A 23021-nucleotide genomic window follows, 5' to 3' on the forward strand; every position below is an offset into this window, starting at 1 on the left:
TTTAAATTCCTGGGATTCTTGTTTAAGTGTAAAATTTTCCAATTTCTTGATTTAAGTAATTAAAAAAAATTTTCTAAAAAGTAAAAAATCACTATAACATTACATATCAACAGAAGACAAATTTATCATCAACAACTTAACCAAGTTAACTTAACCAAGATTTAAATGAAAATTTATTTTCATGAACTTTTTGTAAAAATTTTTTATAGGGATATTTCCATTTATAGGGATTTTCCATTGAAGATTATATTAATTTTTTACTAATAAAACTCACTAAAAAATCAGTTTTAGTAAACCAATTCCACCAGTTTAATTCTAAATTTAATTTAATAATAAAATTTATTTTTAAATATGAAAAATTACAATAAAAATAGTGATTGGTTTTTCTAATTGAAGAAAACACAAAAATGCATTTTCATATGAGACAACTGAAAATTTGTTATTAAGAAGAAAAAAATAGTCTACAGATATATCCCCCATAGAATTCATAGATAATGGTCTTAAGAAGAAATTACAATAATGACTTTTTAATATTATTTAAAGAACAGGGCTTAAATCAACAAATTGGAAAATTTTACATTTAAACAAGAAAACCAGGAATTCAAACATTCAAAATATAATTAATTAATTTTCTTGACTATTAGATATACGTGTCATTCTGATTTTCTCAAATATCTTTAATGGATCAAAAGTTATGGGCAATTGTTTATGGTGTGCACAACTTGTAAGTATATACTGCTGCAGCAGTTGTATGCTTGCATACCTATTTAGTGTGTGGCTTGTTGTTTATCAAATACTGCCAAATCTACTGGTCTTAGAAAAAGAAGCTCACTAGCAAAATTGTGTAGAATTTTCTCAGCTTTCTGATGGATGGTGCCAGCACTCCTTCTTTGATTCGCGAGTCAACTGGAGGACTTGCAGAGACTGGGTAATTGTTGCTGGCTTCCTTCAATTCTTTGCCCTGCGCAGGAGCCGAGGGGATCTAGTAGAGTGGGAACCTGGTTGGCTAAGGTCCGCATGGACAGTTTGATTGGTCGAAGGTAGGCACTTTGGCAGCAAGCCACGGTTAGTTAGATAAGAGATATTATAATTGCAAAAGCTGTCAGTGGAACAGCGACTGCACTGCCAATGGGCATGGGATACCATGTAGCCATGAGGTGTAGCAGCATTTTGACAAGGGCAGATTAGAATGAGCAAACAACACTGTCAGCAGGATGACGACTGCACTGCCGAGGGCATGGGACACCACGCAGCCATAGGATATAGCAGCATCTCGACGATGGTTTATGAGGTGAATGTCACGCGGGACTCTGCGATGGAGCTGAGTGGGAGTAGGACGTCTGTCCACCTCTCCCTAGTGAACCAGACCTGAGTCCATAATTTAATTTAACCTAAGTCTGGGGTTTGAACTAAAGTTGAGTTCAGTAAGGGAAACTAGGACTAAATTTTGTCATTGCGATCAACATCTTTGGTGGTATGTTGTGTTTAATTTGCCTCGATTTACGAGACATTCACAAAATTGGCTCATAATAAGTAGAACTAGGTGCGGGGTTCGTGCTTCCACGAACTCAGTTAGCTAGTTCAGAGGGATACGATGTAGGACATTCAAGATGTCCGAACGAGGTCTACAGCAAAGGCAAAAGCTGAGTTAATAAATCACCGATGTAAATGTCTACTGAGGCATTTACATTGGTGGCATCCCTATGAGGCCAGGCTTATTACTATGATGTAAAAAGTCAGAGGGTGATAGACAACTCCCGTTAGAGCTCAACAGGGCTAGGAAGGGGGGGAGTAGTGTGGCAACTGAAACGTCACTAGGCGGCTGTCTTCCCCTACATGGTTGGGATGATGTTGCCAGCAGCATTTTGCTATTATAATAAATAACTGATATATTAAAGAAAAACCAAAAGAAAACTGAAAAAAATTTTTTTTTTTTCAATAATTTGTAAATAAAAAAAAAATTATCAACAAGATTTTTTTTTATAAAGAGTTTCATATGTTAATCCACACCACACCTTTTGGCACACTTGGTTTCATACATGGGAAAATATTTTTTCCAATTTCAACCCTCCAGATCTAATATGCCTCATCTACTTACACTATTTTTTGAATAATATAACCATATACATAAATAACCATAATAAATAAATAACAATAAACATAATAATAATAAAAAAATTTATACCCGAACAACTCCATCAGTAGATCCAGTCATAATAACATTTTGCGGATCCCATTCACGACACTGTGAAAATGCAACACATAATATCTGCTGCATTCTATCAGCTCTGCCAACACAAGTATTTACACATGCTAATTCATCTCCATTTATACTCCAAAGATGTAACCATGTGCCAGCACATGTTGCGATATCACCCTGTAATAAATATATGCAATATATTATATAAATGATATAATTCTGGTTTAATTCTTTTTTCTAATCACCGTTACAATATAAAGTATGTTAATTAAATTGATTACAAAAGAAAACAATCCTTCCTTATTAAAGAAACTTAAATGGACCAATAGGAATAATTACTTAACATATTCACTGTGTAATTATTCAGAATATTCAATGAATATTCTATAAACAAACAACTATACAAAATGATTTATAAAACAAAATATTTCTTTTGCATTAAAATCAGAACTCTAAGACTAATAAAATAAATGATTAGTCATGTCACAGAAGAGGATAAGCAAAAATTAATTAATAAATATTTCAAATTAATGCATGTATAAAACATGTGTTGAATACATCACCAAACCCTCATTTTTATTCACACATTTTTAAATTCTATATCAAATTGTAACACTTATTATAATAAGTAGGAAATCAAAGTTGTAACTACTTTCCAGTTAGTGTGGATTTTATTTCATTATTATGAGAATGTAAAATAAAAAATGGGCAAAATGTACCTTACAAGGAAATATAAAGTAACATAACAATACAATAAATAAAAAATAAATTTAAATCCTAAATAACAAAAACATTGAAGAAAGATAGTCATCTAATTGAAAATTTTTCCTTACTATAAATAGAATTTATAGAAAAAACCTATGTAAAAAACCACAAATAAACTGTACAATATTATGAGGGCTACTCGAAAATTAACTTTCCAGTCCTCGGTATTGCAGAAGGAGTGGGAGTAGTGATTCTATCTTTGCACAGTTGAATAGCTCAGTCCAGTGTGGTTCTAGTAGTGTTATTGGAAATATTGCTCACTTGTTTGTTCCTGTAAAACAGTCATTTGAAATGGATGCTATCATAGAAAATCCCACAACTGTGAAGTGTGAGCTATCATATGGTTTCCTTCATGCAAAAAAACTCTGGCCAGCTGCTGAAATTCATCATGAATTTTGTGCAGTATGTGGAGGGAATATCAAGAGTGAGAGTGAGGTAAAACAATGGTAGCATATGTTTTGGGAAGGTCGAACAAACATTCAGAACAATGAAAGAAGTGGTCGACCTTCAATTGGCACAGATGAACTGCAAGTGTCGATGTGAAAATTGTCGATTCATGATAATAGAATTATCCAGATTTTTTCCTCACATATCGTGAACAGTGCTGCATGAAATAGTAACCAATAGGCTAGGCTTCCAAAATTTTGTGCTCGCTGGGTGTGCCTAAGCTTCTTACTGATGGACACATAAAAAAGAGGTTGGGATCAGCACTAACTGAAGTAAGCTTCACAGTTGTCAACATAACAAGAAGGATGAATTCCTTGACCAGATCATAACAGACAATGAGACAGGATAAATTTGTTAATGTGGAAACAAAAGCTCAATCAATGCAGCGGCAGACACACCAGTTCTCCTTGAAAACCTGTAAAGGCTCGTCAAACACTGTTCAAAAAAAGCTGATGGCATCGGTTTTTTGGGACCATAAAGGTATGATCTTGGTTGATTTTATGGAAAGAGACACGACAATTAATTCTGAAACTTACTGTAAGACACTGAAGAAATTGAAAAGGGCCATACAAAACAAATGCCTCGGCATGCTTACTCCAGGCATCGTTTTTCTTCATGACAAAGCTCGTCAACATACTGAAATACGCACTTAACGCCAAATTGACAGTTTCAAACAGGAGTAGTTTCATCATCCTCTGTACAGTCCTGATTTGGCTCTCAGTGATTATCATATTTTCCCAAAAATGAAGATATGGTTAGCAACAGTTTTTTTGAAAATGACGAGGAGTTGAAAAACAGTGTTACTACCTGACTTAATTCACAGGCAGCAGAGTTTTAAATTTAAAATTTAAATTGGGTATTCAAATTGTTTACAAATATGACAAGTGCCTTAACTTGGACAGCATTATATAGAAAAGTAGTTATAAGATGTACATAATAAATTGTTTTTTTATCAATCATTGTTATTTTTATAACAAATTGGAAGTTACTTTCTGAATAGCCTCCATATTAAAAAATTGGACTTTTCTGAATGCTATATATTAACAACAGAAGGAATCATAAATTGTCATAATTCTCCAAGCTGAAGAACAAGAAATACTAGGAACCATAGAATTGGAAGTGTTTTAAGCGGTAACAATCTGTGTTAGTCCACAATACTGAAGGTACAGCAGTAAACATGGTAAATATTAACTCATTTTACATCGATTCACTTTTCTTCAATTTAATCTCTTGAGTTAACCATCATAACAGTATGTTTTATCATTTTCATCAGCAATTACATCTCTTTACAATGTAAAATCTTTTTAAAGACATCTTCAAAATGTAAAAAAAAATCAAATTAAGAATAAAGAAAATAATAAATAGAAAGAAAAAACCATGAAATAACTTACAGTGAGATCATTAACAGCAACAGCAGCTATTGGTGCATTATGCCCCCTAAGCTGGCGAACAAAAATACGCCGAGATAAATCCCACATAATAGCTGTTGTATCTCTAGATCCAGACACAATAACATTATATGCTGGACTAGCTGCTAAGCATGTCACAGCATCATTATGACCATACAAACACTGCAATACAGATAACTGCTTTCTAGTATATTCCCACAATGTTACAACCTAAAAAAATAAGAAGGAAGAAAAATAGATTACATACAATGAGAGCATTCTTCTAAAACAGGCAATTTTCAAATAAATAAAAATTACTTTAAACGTGTAACTTTTTTAAAAGAGATAATAAAACTTTTACACTACATTGATACCAGCACTCTAGTAATACTTTTCTTAGTTGGTTGATTATTAAAAAAACAATCCCAATAGTTGGTTTTTAGTGGAAGTAAACACTGGACCCTAATCATTCTTTCAATTCTTCACAATTTATAGGTTTCTAATAATTATATTTGCATATTCATTGGTTTTATGTTGGTTTCACTGAAATATTCACACATTATTATTTTACATGTACTTACTTCGTATTTTGTGCAGAAGACTAGTTTTATACAATTTACACTGCTTTTTCATGCAGTTATTATAAATCATTTTGTCAGTTTTTAATTTAAGCATTTATCAAATTTTTGATCAATTTCATCAAATTTTAATCCAACTGAACCAGTAACCACATAAATAACTAAATTAAAATTTAAAAAAATAATAAAAACTACAAAAATTGAAAGCAGCTTCTTCATTAATGTATTTTTTAAAAATTCAATGAATAATCTAATTTCACCTTATTTACATATGTTCAGAAGAACAGAAGACATATCAATTTTGGAAGTAGAAATATTCCAGTAATAACATTTTTTTTAACAATAATTAATTAGAAATATTAGGATAATATGAATTTAACAATCATTATTAAAAAATTAATTTTTTCAAAAAAATAAAACTAATTTTAAAAAACTGGAGAAAAAATAAATCAATTCTTTAAATCTGACTTTCTGAAGTCGGCATCAAATTAAAAACCGCTACCATCATGTATGTAGTGGCTTATTAACCCTTAACGTGCCGTATTCCAAAAGTAGAAATTGAAAACATTAATTATAATTTTTTTAAGAGAGTTTTATTTTTTGTAAAAATTAAACTCTCTGTACATTAAATTTTTTAATTTCTTTACAGAATAAAAAAGAGTTATTGAATCATTCGGTCCAAGGCATGAAAATAAATATACATAGGTTCAATTAAGAACTTCCTTCTTTTTTAAGTTAAGAACTCAACTTACAGAAAAAAGGTAGTGACAAAGTGTTGGATATCAAAATTAGAGAGATTATAAAGATAATTTCTGTTATTATAATTTTTGAAGTAGTGATATTTGACAGGTTATGTCAAAATTCTTCAAACAATTTGCTCACTCTTCTCATTCAATATTTACTTTATTAATGCAACAACAGATTTTAAAATTTAATTTTTTTCATGAAATAAACAAATGTACCCGTCACAAAATTCTCAAATATATTACTAATTTGCAATAAAATGAATTCTGTGCTTGCAGAATTAACAGTTAACTAAACTTAGATTCTGTAAACTAAACTGATCACCAGTATGAAAGTGATGCAACATCTAGTTTTCTTTTTTTTGTATCTTGCAGCAGTATAATACATCCTTTGTGGGTCAGTATCCCTAACAACTTTTGATATCTAAGCAGATGTGTTGGCAGGCAGTTTTCTGTCACATTTACTTATGATAGTGATTTTGCAATGATCAATCTGAGAGAACAGTATATCTGTATCAATTCTGTTATAAACCTGATTAAACAACTCCAAAAATGTACAAAATGTTAATGCAAGCATTGCAGTATACCCACCTTCACCAAAGCCAAAGAAAGCCCATCAAGACCAACATGAAATTTTTATTTATCTCTTTGTTCATTATGATGGGATTATCCACAAGCAATTTGTACTTCTTGGTCATATGATTAATGGAGAACATTATTGTACTGTATTGACTGAGGGAAGGTATAAGAAGCTAATATCCAGAAAAGCAGTAGAAAATTAGAATGATTAGGTCCTTAATCATGAATGTGAGGCCACATAATGCCCCCTTCATCGTACAACAGTTTTTGGTGAAAAATAACATGATGGTTGTTCTTTATCCACCATAATCAGATGATTTAGTGTGACTTTCCTCTCTTTCCCAAGCAAGATTTGACATAATAGAGGAAATTCAAGAAAAATTGAACACTGGATCTCAGGAGTGCTGAACACACATCAAAAAAGGCTTTAAAATAAATTCCATCTGTAGCAGAATCTCTGGGATCAGTGTCTAAACTCCCAAGGGGACTACTTTTAAGGTGATTGTGGGAAATAAGATCCAGTATGATGTGACTGAATTTATGGTAATATTTTGGCAAACATTTTGGTATCCCCTCATGTGATGATCCAACATTTGGAAGATCTATCACATAAAACAGCTCATCTGCAGGAGCTACTTCTCGGGAGATATCCTTTTTCATGTTATGGTAAATATTCAAATGTTTGTATTATTAATGTAATATGAAACTTCTTTATAATTAATCACCTTATTGAAATGAATCAAGTATATAAATTATAATATTTAATTTATAAAATGTTTAATATCAAATAATTACAAACACATATCAAGTAAAACTTCACAGCTTAGCCACCTGTGATACCACCTTACTTCTCTTAAGGCATTTTTCACAGATATCTGTAAGAAGTATCTCTAGCAACCCAGTTTCAGAGAATCATCAACTTACTCCTTTGCATCTACTTCATTCATTTCATCCTCACTTACAAATTATCTACCATTCAAAACTTTTTGCGAGTATTATATGAAATAATGTTTTATGTCACTAATAACTGAATCATATTTATTATCTTCTGTATAAACCATCAAAAAATCAAGTTCAGACCCCATTCACATTTTTTTTGTAGTTTGCTGTTAGTGTGTGTTGTGCCAATGCAAACAAATCTTAATCCAAACCTACAAAGAGCTAGCTGTTCAAGAAATTTCTGGAAAAACTAATTCAAAATCACAAATGCTGACTAAACAATTTTTTCATTAACGTGCTTCAAGTCAATGATGTTTGAAGGTCACCTAGGAACATTTTGTCATACATAATCATTCTACTATTCCAAAACATTCCAAAGCATTTTCATATCATTTCTTTTAATTATCATAATAACACCATACATAATGAACAGTCCCTAATAATCTTAATTGGTATCGCATTCTGAAAGTCTAAAATAACATATTATTAAAGTCAATAGTATAATAATTACACTATATTACTAATTATCATATTAAAATAATAGTATATTATAAAGTTACATATTAATGCCAAAATTTGATGAAAACATAAATGTTCTGATTAATTTTAAAATGTAAATATAAATCACTATAGAGAGGCACAGCCAGTAGCAGAATATTGTACATATATCAACAAACTGGTTGAGCTTAGTCCTGGAGAAGTACCAATCTCAGCATGATAAATTACTGAACTGAATCATTACTTTCATGAAACCAATAATATGTTTAATTAAGCTAATAGTTAAAATAACGACAATAACAATAATTAAAATAAATATAAGAATATTAAAGTAAAAGCAATTAGTAGTAATAAATAATATGAGGCAATAAAAAAAATAGTGAGCGTTTTATTTTTTTTTATCAAAAATAATGTACTTATCCTTCTTCTATACTAACATTGTCCCCTTCAAAGCAGTTCCCAGGGATGTGACATACTTATTCCAGCACTTCTTTCAATTCTCAAAACATTTTTGGAGAACACTTTTTGAAATAGCTTTAAGTACACTAGCAACTTTTTCTTTATTTCGTCTATCATCGCAAATTGCCCTTTTAATATTCTCTTTATCCGAACAAAAAAATAAAAAAAATAAATAAATAAAACTTAATCAGTAGAACAAGAAAAATTTGTAGGATGCCATTTCTGGAGAATACAGAAGTTGCAGCATCAGTATGGTGGTGTTATTGGCTTATCACAAATTAATAGTGAAGTGTGTGCTGGGGGCATTATTGTGGTGCAAAATCCAAGAATTGTTTGCCCACATTTATCATAGTTTTCTTCAGACTGCCCCATGTAAACAGCATAAAAGTACTAAGTAATACCTCCTTGTTGTCTGTACAATCTTATGATCAGAATTCAGAACGGACAACACCACTGTAAAAGAAAAAAAACCACTAAGGAGAACCTTAGTATTTGATCAAACCTGACATGCTTTTTTCAGTCTTGGTTCTTCAAGAAGCATTCACTGACATTCACAAATTTCTCTTCATGATCTTCTTAAAATCACTTATATAACTCATAAACCAATGGTGTCAAAAATAATATCCTCATTAAAACCCTTCTCTACATCTTCATCATTTCACTGAACTTTATTCCATTTTTAACGTAAAATTTAATCCAAATCCTTTGTTTCATCATTTTTGAACAAAGTAAACTGCCATTCATAAATAAAGTACATCCTAATTACTCAGCTACCAAATCTAAACTAACTACATGTCTAATATGGTGGAAAATACTGCCATTGTGTAGGGAAAAGATGATCTGTCACAGCACAGAATTTATAAATTCTCATTATTTTTTATCATACCTCACATATATTAAAATTATGTTTTTTTCAGATGTACTACATTTATTGATATAAAAAAAAATAAAGGATATCTACAGTCTGCTAAAAGCTGATAAAATATTAAAAATAAAATTCATATTATTAATTATTGTAGTGATAATTACCTGATTAATAAGTTTTAATACCAACTGATTAATACTGTATTTTATTCTGAATACCTTTAGGTATTTTTTAACGGATTTCATAGACAGTGGTTAAATTGAACTGTCTTCAAAAAATGAAAATTCACCAATACAGAATAAGAGAATCAAAAGAAATTACAAATACTTACAGAACTAGTGCCAGCAGTAACAATAGTTTTTGCAGATGGACAAACGCAAGCAACAATTTCTCCACTACCTTGCATTACAGCTTCACTAACAAGCATTGCTTTATCACTTTCATAACTAGCTAGTCGTAAACTATGATCTGCAAAACCCCAAGCTATGTATTTAGTATATGATGGTGGCACTAATACTTTATTCTGTTCGACTGCCAACACACTCTTATCTGATTGTAATATTTGACCAACAGGTCCTTTCAGTTCTGGAATGTAAATTATAATATATTAGATTAAATGTTGAATATATTCATCAAACTAATTTTAAATAATCCAAAAAACCTGTTAAATTTTTATTGATTACAAATATTTTATAAGTAGGGCCACTGATGGGGTTTAATATTTCTTAGCAGGTTAGATTTTGCAAATGAGTTTTTAGTTTTAAAAAAGTCATTGATAAATTGTTTTTATCAATGCACCCAAATGCTAAAAAAGGAATTTCTAGAAACTTGACTGTGTCCTCCAACTGACTCAAAATTCTTTTAATTAGCAGTTAACAGTTGGGTATAATTTTTAGTTCTTATCTCTGATAAGAACTAAAGGTTAGGGAGATAATTCACATCACCCTTAGATGTGGGATGATGTTAAGTTTATTAAACGTTTTGCATTTTCAACAAATCAACTTGAAATACTAAAAAAGTTATTCTTTCTAGATGAGACAATATCTGACAGATAATAGCTTTCAACCTTCACTGAAGATGTAGTTATTTCAATCACTAAAGAATTAATTTTTAATTTGAAAGGTATATTGGTGGAAAGAAACAAGAACCTCTCAGGATGAAAAAGATATATTAAAAAAACTCCAATAAAATTTATAAAACGCAATTAGAAAAGATAAAATGGTAAATACTGGATAAGCCTGGCAACAGAACCAACACAAGATAGGGCTTAAATACAATTCACCTCCAGGCTATGCAACTGGAATGGAAGACCTTTAATATGATTGTTAATTGTAAATAAGGAGCAATCAGATTTCTGAAAAAAGACCGTACCACTTTTAATGGTTTTTGAGAGGTAAACTAATTGATGAACTATACTTATTGGCTGCATTTTCTGATATGTATTCTGAAACAGAAATTATTCTAAACCAATTTGGTTATGATGAAATGCAACTTGAAATTAGAAAAACAAAAAAAATAAATAAAAACAAAGAGATGGGTAAAACAGATGAATAAAAAAAGAATTCTTGAAGTTGAAATTTAAACAAATCATAATTAAGATTTGAAATAAATACAAAACTAGGTTCAGTTGAAATAAATGTATCAATTTAAGGCAGTAATAAAGACAGGAGAGAATTACTTCAGAAAGAAAAGTAAGAAATGAAATCAAAACGTATTAGAAAAAATCTTTGATGAGCTGAAGCAGCATACAGGAGTTATTTCATAACATTCCAATCTTTCTTACAGCTGTGATACATTTAAAGCATCTTAAGGGCAAGAGAGACTAGTCAGAGTTGCCATCTCAGAGAGAAATGACATTCATTTTAGACAGCCAATCCTTGAAAGCAGATGTCACTTGTGGGCTGAATATTGGCAGCATTTCAGTGAGATTGGCATGCATATAAGCAACTATACATTCAGCTCAATGAAGACAATTTCAGGAAATCAATTCATTCTCATCTACCTAGTAAGCCTTGCATGAGACAATTATTAGTTACTTTTGGGAATTCAAAGTCAGTCTAACAGTGTAGTTTTATATTTCCTTTGTTATAAACTATTATAAACAGAATATAAGAATAACTTTGTAACAAGTAATACACTAAAATGAATTATTATTAAATAAATGTCATAATCTCCTGTAAATGAAGTTTAACAGATTATAAAAAAAAAGAAATTTTATGTTTTGCCATAAATGTTTCATTTACTTTTCTTCCAAGTATACTTACAGCAGTAAGAATAGTAACTTATATTACTTTTACAAACAAAAATTTAATGTAATATTTTATAATTTTAAAATTAAAGGCAAATTGAAAAACAATTGCTAAAATATCATTTTATGTTAATTTCTGTACTACTATGATAGCTTATCCTATCATCTGAATACAAAACTTAACTCATCAAAATATTAACTATTGACTGATATCAATCACTGGAATGATGATGCGGAATAGATGCTTTTACATCATAAGGTAAAAACACTCATCACAAGAGTCAGAAAAACGGCCTGCCTCAGCACAGTGATGTGCTTCATGTTTTATAGTAAAAGTTGAGGAATCCATTTCTTGAATGGACACTTACTGAATTTTTTAAGATTCTTCTTTTATATTTCTTTCCCATGTTGAAATCAACAAAATGTTCCACATCTAGAAATCAATTATAAATTGTATAAAATGAGTTTGAGATTCAATCTCTGATCAAAAATTGTTAACGGGAATCTGTTAAAAATTGTCCTTCACACAATATCTTCATTTAATATATTTCATTCTTTTGGAATATGAACTAGAAACACCAAGTAATTCAAAAAGGGTTTCACAACTTTAAAATCAGATACAAATATATTTAGATAACTTACAAACTCAGTTGAGATCTCAATTCATAACAAAACATCAACTTTTGACTCATGTACTACATTAGTACCAAACTTGGTCACCAGTCCTGTCAAAGTGTTGTTAAAAATTGATATATTTACTAGTGCAGAACATGCTCACTGTATGTTTTGCTTTCACAATTTGCAGTCAGCAACTGCAGTTCAATGTAATTTTCATTGAAAGTACAGTAGGGAGCCTCCTAGTAGGCACACAATTACTCTTGACACCAAATGTTCATTGAGAAAGATTATTCTGTTAAACATACAAAATCACCAGGATGCCCATACATCTCTGAAGCTGCTATGGAACAACTCAGAGAAAGCTCTGGACACAGTCCAAAGAAATCAATTCTATGTGTGTCGCACGAGACTGGTATTTCATAAACGATTGATAGCTCATATTATGTGAACGATTGCACTTGAAACCATGGTTCAACACATTACAAACAAAACAAAATTGCTTGGCTGCAGTTGTGTATGGAAATGAGGTCAATGATGGAAATGATGAGCAGAATTGCAGACAACAATACATTTTTAGACAATGCAATTTTTAAAAATGAGTCAATGATTCACATCAGTAGCATATTTGGCAAAACTACCGAATATGGAGCAGGAGACCCTCATAAAACTTTGCAGCACATTTGTGATAGGCCTAACTAAGGTCAATGTTTTTTGTGCCTAAGTAAACAAAGATTGTACAGCCCAATCTTCTTCCAGGAGGTAACCGTAAACAGTAGTATTTATCTGGACATGCTTCAAAATTTTCAAATTCCTCTGTTAGCTGGTGATGATGACCAAGATGGACACCATTTTACCAACAAGACGGTGCACCACCTCACTACCACCTGTTGAAATCCAAGATTTTCTTGATAGCCAATTTCAAGGTCTGTTGAACGGTCATAAAGGTCCAATTGCGTGGCCACCTTGCTCCCCAGATTTGACCCCAATAGATTTTTTCTTGTGCGATTTCATTAAAAATCAGGTTTATGTATGACTTTGCCTGCTGATCTTGTTGAGAAGACTTTGAATTAATGCCACAGCTCCAGAAGTAATGCCAGATTTGCTGGAATGAAATCAACTTCAGGTGGCATATATGTTGCATTACAAATGGAAACCATATCAAACCAAAGAGAATGTTAGACGACAAACTTTATGAGTTTTTCTATGGAATGTGTTTTTCAATCGAATCTGTAAGTTATCCCAATAAATCTTTATATATATGCTTTTAAAATTATGAATTTCTTTTCAATCACCTGGTATAAAACCATTCATTTCCGTTTCCTCTACTTAATGTGAGAGAATCCAGTAATATAATTTCAGTCATTATCAGATATTTTATTTCCTTTTTCACCGTATTACAAAAATCTCTAAAAGAGAAGAGAATCTGTGCTTATCATTCTTGCTTCTAGTTGAATGATCTCACATAGGCAACTAATTATGTTGCTTTATCTGTCAGTTTAATTTCAGTTCTTACATTAATTCCTTCTGCCACACATATACTCTTCAGTTTTGTTTAGACTGCTTCACAGATAATTTTGCAAAAGCTTACCGTTGAAAAATAGTTATGAAAATATAGTAAATATGTTTCTCATTCAATTTTGATCATTGTTTTGATATTCTCTATGCTTATTACACATGTTTACTTGAATTGCATAATATGAATTTTTTCTCACAATAACAATGTTTTCTTTCTTTGAAGTCACGCTGTGAACTATCTTTGCAACTGCTTTAAACTCTCTGAATTTTTGTTTACTTCAAATTCAATTTCCAGCCATAATAAAACATATATAATTTGTCACATTTTACCTTAATCTGGACACTTATTTTTAACTATTTATCTGTTATTTTCAGTATCTCAATTTCTTAGTAAATGAGTGGTCTTGATGACTTCAAAAAAAATTATTATCTTACCAGTTAATATAGTAAGTTTAGTTCTTTTTTACATGGATTAATAAACAAATCTTTAGGATGAATTAAAAGGGAAGCCCAACTCTTTTTAGATATTACTGGAGTTATTAATCACTAAACAAATCTCATCTATCACACTTTAAATGTTGTATGCCAACATTAGTCACTGAATTTTGGTAATACCCTTATAGAATGCTTCTAAGCATACTAAGAAAGAGGTCAATGTGGATCTGAAATGATATCTAGCAAATTGTGACTGGGTGTTTGAAATTAATACCAATGTGTTGATGTGCACTTTTACAGATGTTGATCCAACATCTAGTAAAAGGGGAGTAGTTGAAGAAGAACTTCAGAAAAACTGACCTTCACTACATTTGGGCAGACTCTGAAAGCTGTCCAGAAAGATGTAACACTATTCAGTGCTTAATTAAAATGTGAAGATAAACTTTATGGAGAGAAGACATGAAAAGTTTTACAGTTAAAGTTCACAAGAGTCCCATCAAATGAAATGAACAGCCATATTCAGTATGGTGATCTACTAACACGCTGAGTTCTGGCATTGCACGAAGGAAAGATAACCTTCATAAATGAGGATATCAGGATGGTGATTCTTTATGAAAATGTAGTCTGATCCAAAACTCCTCTCTCTTGCTGCAGTGTCCAAACTTAAATAACTGTGTGAAACTCAGAATTTATTTAACGCAAATGACTTTAAGACATAAAGAATGTATGAACTGAATCAATGAAGGAAGCATCATTAGCAATTTAACATAACAGGATTATTACTTATGATTTTAAAGGATCTTTAATTTGAGAATTTTTTTTGCAACTTAGATGAGGGGAGTAGTTCTGACTCTGCAACTTACATAGAATTTTAATTTGGAGAACATTAATGATATAGTATAAACAAGACTGATTAACTACCATTTAGTTTTATCTTAGTATAATTATTAAAATAAGTTAATAAAAGAAAAATATAAGTGTTTTATTGGGAAAAATAGTTCTTCTTCACATTTCCTATACCCTTAATTTAATAATTTTTTTACAAGAATTTTCTAGTTACACTGAATTAAAAATGGATGTATGTAAAATGTTATATCTAAAAAAATGAGTGCAGAAGTCAGTTTACCTTTGATAGGTTGAAGTGAAGGTCGTAGGTTATCCAAGTTATGATAGAATAATCTATCAGATGAATTTAAAGGACTATTAAGAGGTCCTGGATCAAGTACTGAAGCACGGTGATTCAATTTCTTTGCAGGATGTGGTCTTTTGAAAAGCTGTTTAGGAATCTGACCAAAATTATTGATAAAACCAATTGTTGCATTTTTCTTCAAAGGATCATCAATGCTAGAGAAAAAGAATTCATATAAAAATTATCATAAAAATGTAAACACATACACATTAACAAATTCTGTTAGTACTGGACAGCAAAATTACATGTATACTTAATTTAAAATTTCACAATGAACAACATAATTTCAGAAAAAAATCAACAAATTATAAAAAGAATATGTTTTAATGTAATGACATTAGAATATAATATCAACTGGAGTGTAGAATACTGTGAAAACCAGTTATTGAAAATTAATATGCTAAGTTTAACTTATCTGATTGCTGTGTTTTGGTGGTTTATATTTCATATAATACAAGGTCTGTTCAGAAAACAAACAAACATTTTTAATTACGCACCAACAGAGATACTTAGTGACATGTGGTTAGCAGCATTGTGTTTCTCATCATGCAAATTTGACAATAATTTATAATAATTACTATGTCATTTACACAGAAAAAAGTTACCTCACATACACAGATATATAACATAGACTATTAAATTTGTAACACTCTTTAAATTTTTTAGTTGTTAATGGTTATAAAAAAGTAAACATAAATCCAAAAGCCTGTTCTGGTTATGTCATAAATTTGTTTTCTAAGGCATTGTAACAGTTCTCAAATACCTTTGTCAACAATTTAAAAAGTTTTAACAATTATTTATTTTTCAGTTTATCTGTCTGTTAATATTATAGCCTAAATAGGCAGCTAGGTTACTAACCTAAGTAACTAGCCTAAGTAATAAATGCTTGACAAATGAGAGCACATGCTCTCATTTGTCTCATTTGGGTCGAGCATTTATTTTTTTGATAAGAAATAAAGATATCTTATCATAATCTATATTTCTTTAAGTTAATTTCCATCATGGTTCTTAATCATGACAGCAACAGATTTAAAGAACACTTAAAGAAAAAAAATTAAATTCAATCATATGTAAATAAAATATTAAAATCTTACTTGTAAATATCAACATTTCCTTCATAAAATAAATGATGGAAAAGATTTACAGCTTCTACTGCAGCTTGACCTTGTTGCTTACAGCCAAATATGAGATCAATCCATTCATGCAAGTGTTGTGATACATAATCACACTCCAGTGCTTGTCTGTGCACTCTGATGAATTCTCTTGGATCACCTTTAGCCCAAGGAGGTAAAACAACATCACCTAACTGCACTCCATTTTGTTTGCAACCTGTAAATTATTAAATATATGAAAACAGCTTAGATTACAATCTACATTGAAATAAATAGATTTGACAAACATATAGTAACATAGTGTTTGTTCATTTGAATTCATAAATTCTAAAAAAAAAAATATTTAGATTCAAATTTAAAATTTTTTATTTGTAGATATTAAATAGCATTTTAAAAGCTTGAAACCACTATTTAGAAACTGGTGGATTTTGAAACTTTTCATAAAAAATCCTAAGAAATGCAATCTGTATTAGTGGAAAATTAAGAAGATAAAAATAGACCTTTTGGATGTATCTTTGGCAAAATTAAAAATCTTGCAACTACATTTAATGAGTATTTGAACAAAACACTCTATCAATCAGCAATTACAACTACTTTAGACAACGTTTGAAGCAGAAATGCATACAAAGAATATATGTTTTAAAAAAAACAAAAATACATGAGACTTTATTACATTATTAATTCTAAAAAGTAAATGTAAATGTTTGTGTACATTACCAAGATCAAAATTATTAGAGTTGCAGAGAAATTCTGGAAGGTAAAAAAATTCAGGAATGAGCTCTTTAACATCAGCCATATTATGTCGTGATGCAGATAACCATGCTTCTCTAACACTATTAAACATTCTATCAGCAAGGTCAAAATGGCCTCCCTACAAAAGAAAGTAAGTTTTGCAATTATAATTAATTAAATTCATTACAAAATACAGTCATAAAATCAGGAATTTTTAGAATTGTTAAAAAAATGAGTTATCTAAAATTAAAGAATATTTAACATTATATTCTGACATTCTTAGGATTATAAAGCATAAAATAAATGAAATATTTTTAAAATTAACAATTTTTAAGAATCAGATTCTTATTAATAAATTAGTACTTAAGCAACATGACTTCTAATTAGCAATTGCAGTAGCAAGTATAAAAAATGAACTGACATCATCATATATATTAATAATCAATATTTTTTAAATAAATAAACTCAGAAATTGCACATTATCTCAGTGGGTGTGAAATCACAGGAAAAAGTTAACAGAAATGTCAGAATCAATGTGCATAAGCCCCAAAACAAACAAAAAATTGTTGGGTAATTAAATTCTTTTGATTGATTGAAAATGTTAACCACTAGTTAATCTAAAGGAAGTGAATGTCATTATATTACACCAGAACTTACATCATGTACAACAAACATTAATTTATAGACAATAATTAATATCTAGTAAAATTAATTTGAATGGTTTGAATAATAGAATTAATGTTAACATAAATGTATATATAGGAGCCAACTGAAAGCAATGTACACAGTGTACAAGACAAATAATCAAAGGAATAACTGATTTAATCAATAAACTGATTAACTAATCAACAATGGTGCTAATTAAATAACTAAACAAGAATGTTTAGAAAACATAAAATCCAAAAACAGCCATACTAAAAAGTGTAAGGAACAATAAAGAAAAGTACCTTCTGTCAAAAAATACTGCCAGTATGTCAAGTTTCCCTGATAACTGATATTAACAAAGGCAGTTACTTGAACCAAATTTGGAAAGAAAGAATAAAAATACCTCCATTTAGTGATCTAAATTGATATTTATTAGTTACAAAATTAAATCTCAAGTCATGTTTTTCTCTAATATTATAAAAAATGCATGCATGTTTTAGCATGTTTGGAAGTAACACACTATGTATGGCTCACTTTGTACCTGCATTGAAGTTGCTACAGTGTTCTCTTAATTTATTATTTACATGTATTAATTTATTTACCTTGATCAATATTAGATAAATATAGAATTGGCAAAGTAAATGTAAATTTTACTTTATTAATAGAAATAACCTAATTCTATATATTGTGCCAAACAGACTAACAAAACATTATATCTTATGCTATTTGCAGATTCCTATAATTTTTATTAATATTATTTGAACCAAATATAAATAATTAATAACTTAAAAAATAAAAAATATTTTTTTATAATAAAAGAGGTAGAGACTAAGTTGTATTCTACCACTGTATTCAATGATCTATGGAAAATTTCAAGTTAATTCCTAATGCCTATCAAAGCTGAAGTAGAATCCACAAAAAAATGGTTTGAAAAGTGATAATCTGTACACTAATCTGTATAAATTCCCATGGTATTTTATTTTACGTTCAACATGTTGTTATAATCTTTATTATATAAATATTTGATACATTACTTATATGTGGCGTGTTAGAGAAAAACCTCATTACTAAGAAGATATTTCATGAAAAAAAAATTATCAATTTCACTGTCTCATGATGTATTCAGGGGTCAAATTATAGAAAAGGGTGAAAAATGGTAATGGTAGATTAAGGAAACACATTTACAGCCAACAGTCTACTCAAGGTGCTATGGTTAACGGTGAAACATCAAACTCTTCTAAGAATGAAGATGAATAATGATTACAGATGACTGATCTACAATTTATCCATTAGATTGTAAATTTCTACCAACTGGATAAGATTGAAATATACAACTCTTATGTAAGACAGTGAATCTCTAACTTATTGTTTATTGACTTAGCCTAAAAGAATTAATTTTAAAATAAGATTAACATAAGCCTAACAACCTACTTTTATAAAAATAAAATAGCATTTTAAGAATGTAACAATTCAAATACCTGAAGTCTAAGAAAATGTTGAGTAAAGGGTTCCATGCGAACAAGATATGAACACACAATCATGGCAGAAGAATAGTGAGTTCCGTAATGATATGGGGGAGTTTCCCCATGAGGATCATCCCATTCTTTATACCTAAAAACCAAAACAAAGAGCAAATATCTTATTATTAACAATATCTTTTGAGAGATAAATGAAAATTTGATGAATTTGACTTAAGTTCAGGCACAAAGGAAATGGAAAATATCAAACAATGAAGAGCAGATATAAAATAAATAATAAAATAAAGAAAATAAGACATTATTCATTATCAGGGATTATCTTAAAAGAGCAAAAATTCATAGCCATGAATTCACTGCAATTGACTGAATTTCAGATAAAATAATAATGTTCTAACTCAACAAATAAAAAACTTTTATACTTGTGCAATATTATGATTGATAAAAAATAATATATATTTGATGTATATCCTGGAAAAATGGGATCAAAGTTTGCATATGCTGATCAGAGGTAGTCCCAGAGTGGGTCTGTCATCTTTTTTTTCTTCTCTACCCTTTCCTAGTTCTTCTTTCATTTTTCCAGCTGAGTATCATAAGAATCAGTTGCTGCTCTGGTTCCATCTGAGGCATCATGTTGGTTTGCAATTTCTAGTAGGTGGGAAAAAACTTCTTTTGTAAGTGTTCAGTGACATAGCAAGTGATATAGCCTATGGAACTGTTCAAGGACTTTTGTGGAAGCAGAGTTGAAAAAAGCCAAAATAGTGGCTGAGGTGCCTAATGGGTAAAGCAAGGTCTCCTACTTATAAAAAATAAACAGTAATATAAATAGAATTGTACTGTGTAACATCTCAGATGATAGACTGAAGATTTAAAATATTAATTATCAGATGTTGGAAAAAAAACAGATAAAATTTATTTCATTCATTTAACCCATGGCATATGAAAGGAGACAGAAGTTTTATCATTTTGTTCAAGTGGGATTACTATGAAAGATGGATCTCATTCGTCTTGTGAATTGTAATCTCTGTTTTAAATTACACACAGTAGACATAACTTTCTTTTTGTTCTATGAGTATACTGAAATGTTTACATTCATTTCCTATCAATTACATATATCAATCATCTTTTAAGATTCAATAAATTTTTATTAACAATCAGTGACTACTAAATCATGTAAAAATGGTTGAATTCAATGCCAAAACATTGATATCTCTGTTGAGTCTGCCAGGTTACCTTGATTTTTAAAAAATATATTGAGTAAGTCTAAAAGTTACAATAATGAAATTAATTACCACAATAATAATTTAAGTGATACTGTTACTGAACAATATAACCTAGTAAGTGAGTGGCATATTGTACGGAATTGTAAAATAATAGTTATAAAAATAATTATAAAATAAAAAATATTTTACTGAAAATAATCTGAAGTTGACTAGTCAGACAACCTAATCAAAAAGTTTGACTTGAAATTTTAATTACAATTTTTGATTATGAGTTATTAGTAAAAAATGTAAAACTCTTACATTTGCCAAATATTTTTTTAAACAACTGTCAAATTGTATTTTTTTTATACATGATTCAAATTCAAATTATTAAAAGTTTAAATAGAGTAAATATAATCTTTTAAGTATTTAACGATAAAACACAACCAGTAAGCAAACTTGGTGATCTATTCGCTTCACAGTTATTATCTCATATTAGTAGATGTATTATAAATCTCATTATTAATGCCCATTCAGTTGATGTTTGAATTCTGTAATGAATGGGTTAATGAAATATATAATAATAATTATTATTATACAAGTAATGAGCACCGTTTCTTAAATTGTTCCAATCGTTCTGCACTCTGAGCACCCATTGGTTTTGAAAAATCACGGAAAGTCTTTGGTGATGTCAGATCTAGCTGTTCAGAATCATAATCAGCAAGTATCCATGGGAATACAGGGTACTGCATCAAATCATTATAACTACGAGCTGCCAAAGTATTAAGATGCATTAGATACTGAAAATTTGAGATTTCACCTCTCTGTAAACAAGGAGCAAAACACCAATTATTAACAAATAATTTTATTAGAATAACTTAAAACATAAAATTGTACAACTTATCTAAACAGCAAGCAGTATGGTAAGTAAAATTCAACCTAACACACCATACTTATTCAGGAATGAAGTAAAGAGAAAAAATCCTATAGCAACTTGACACTTTAACAAGGCATAATTAAAGCAATAAAATCTGTACTGATAAGAACAGATATTCTATTAAAATAAAAAATACACTCTTCAGACAACCTCTTAATTTACTAGTTCAGTTAAATACTCAAGGACTGTGTACAAATAGTAAATAAAAATATTTCATTCCCTTAAAATATCTTATTAAAAGAAAACTACCTAATTAAAAAAAAAAAATCTTTATTCAAGAAACGAATTTAATCCATACTTATTAATATGTGTAAAGAAAGTAATAAATTCTATCATCAACATCAACATTTTATCTAAATATCATTGAAATACAGAACATAAAATAAAAAGCAACTAGCAAACATTAAAGACTACAAAAGGAAATAACTAAATGGCACATAAATTGCAGTTCTGTTTTTAAATTAAAAATAATAAAATAGAAATAAAAATTACAATGGAATTATATGGTATAGAAAAGAAATATTAGCAGGAAGATAATCTTCCTTCATACTGTAATTCAGGTACGATGACAGTTTGTCAAAAGTCTTCTGTTTAGAGCATTTTTCAGGCACAGATTCATCAACTGACTTCAGGATTTGGTTACAGCCAAATCAATTAATGTTAAATTAATTGTTAAATCAATTAATGTTAAATTGTTACCAAATGACAGCATACAAAATGATTCTTATTGAATGAAAACAGACTATTTATTTTGTAACAGTAAAGAACAAATAATTATACGTAATACATCAATTTAAAAACAAATATGGTAATAAAATTTTTATATTAAAAAATAAATAAAATTATATACAAGATTATTAATTAGTAAATAATTAAGAAATTAATAATAATATTTTTAGTAATGCAATCAAATTGTGATGTTTCTGAAAATAGCGATTTCATATAATACAAAATTAAATTAAAATTACCAAAAAAAGTACAGAAAGACATCACAGTATGAAAAAAATTGTAGTATCTTATTTTTATATTTTACTATTGAAATCAGAATCATAAAAGCAAATTTAGTTCTCTAAACAGGCAGTTGATAATCGGACAAACAGTCAACAGTTTCACAGTTTTCTTCCACATAAAACATAAAAAGCATACTTCACACTTACAACCCAACGCTGAGTAACAGATGTTTCACCAATCAGATTGTAAAGTAAACCAGCACCCTGTTCAACATGTGCTGTTCTTTTCTGACCAGCTACTGACTGTTGGCCACTATCAGCTATGTCATTAGTGAAAACTCTTAATCTGAAAAAATACACATTAATTTCTATAATATATCAGCTAGAATCAATTTATAATTTACACAGTCAAGAAGATTCATGAAAAATTACCCAATAAAAAATAAACTTACATGGTAAAATATAATACCATAATTTAAACTATTATTAACATGTTATTCAA

General features: G+C 29.5%; 1 protein-coding gene across 1 annotated transcript in view; it reads right to left on the bottom strand.

Moving 5' to 3' along the window:
- bchs (WD repeat and FYVE domain containing 3 bchs) overlaps positions 1 to 23021 on the bottom strand; it is a 249612-nt gene that overhangs the window by 18690 nt on the left and 207901 nt on the right. The window contains exons 45-53 of the mRNA XM_075360738.1: positions 22727 to 22865; positions 21245 to 21456; positions 19434 to 19566; positions 17296 to 17449; positions 16561 to 16795; positions 15404 to 15621; positions 9793 to 10046; positions 4804 to 5031; positions 2186 to 2377 (exon numbers count right to left, since the gene is read on the bottom strand). Coding sequence (XP_075216853.1) covers positions 2186 to 2377; positions 4804 to 5031; positions 9793 to 10046; positions 15404 to 15621; positions 16561 to 16795; positions 17296 to 17449; positions 19434 to 19566; positions 21245 to 21456; positions 22727 to 22865 — 1765 coding nt within the window. The remainder of the gene's footprint in view (positions 1 to 2185; positions 2378 to 4803; positions 5032 to 9792; positions 10047 to 15403; positions 15622 to 16560; positions 16796 to 17295; positions 17450 to 19433; positions 19567 to 21244; positions 21457 to 22726; positions 22866 to 23021) is intronic.

The sequence above is a fragment of the Lycorma delicatula genome, chromosome 3, assembly GCF_047948215.1.
Source record: "Lycorma delicatula isolate Av1 chromosome 3, ASM4794821v1, whole genome shotgun sequence".
NCBI classification, from domain to species: Eukaryota; Metazoa; Arthropoda; class Insecta; order Hemiptera; family Fulgoridae; genus Lycorma; species Lycorma delicatula.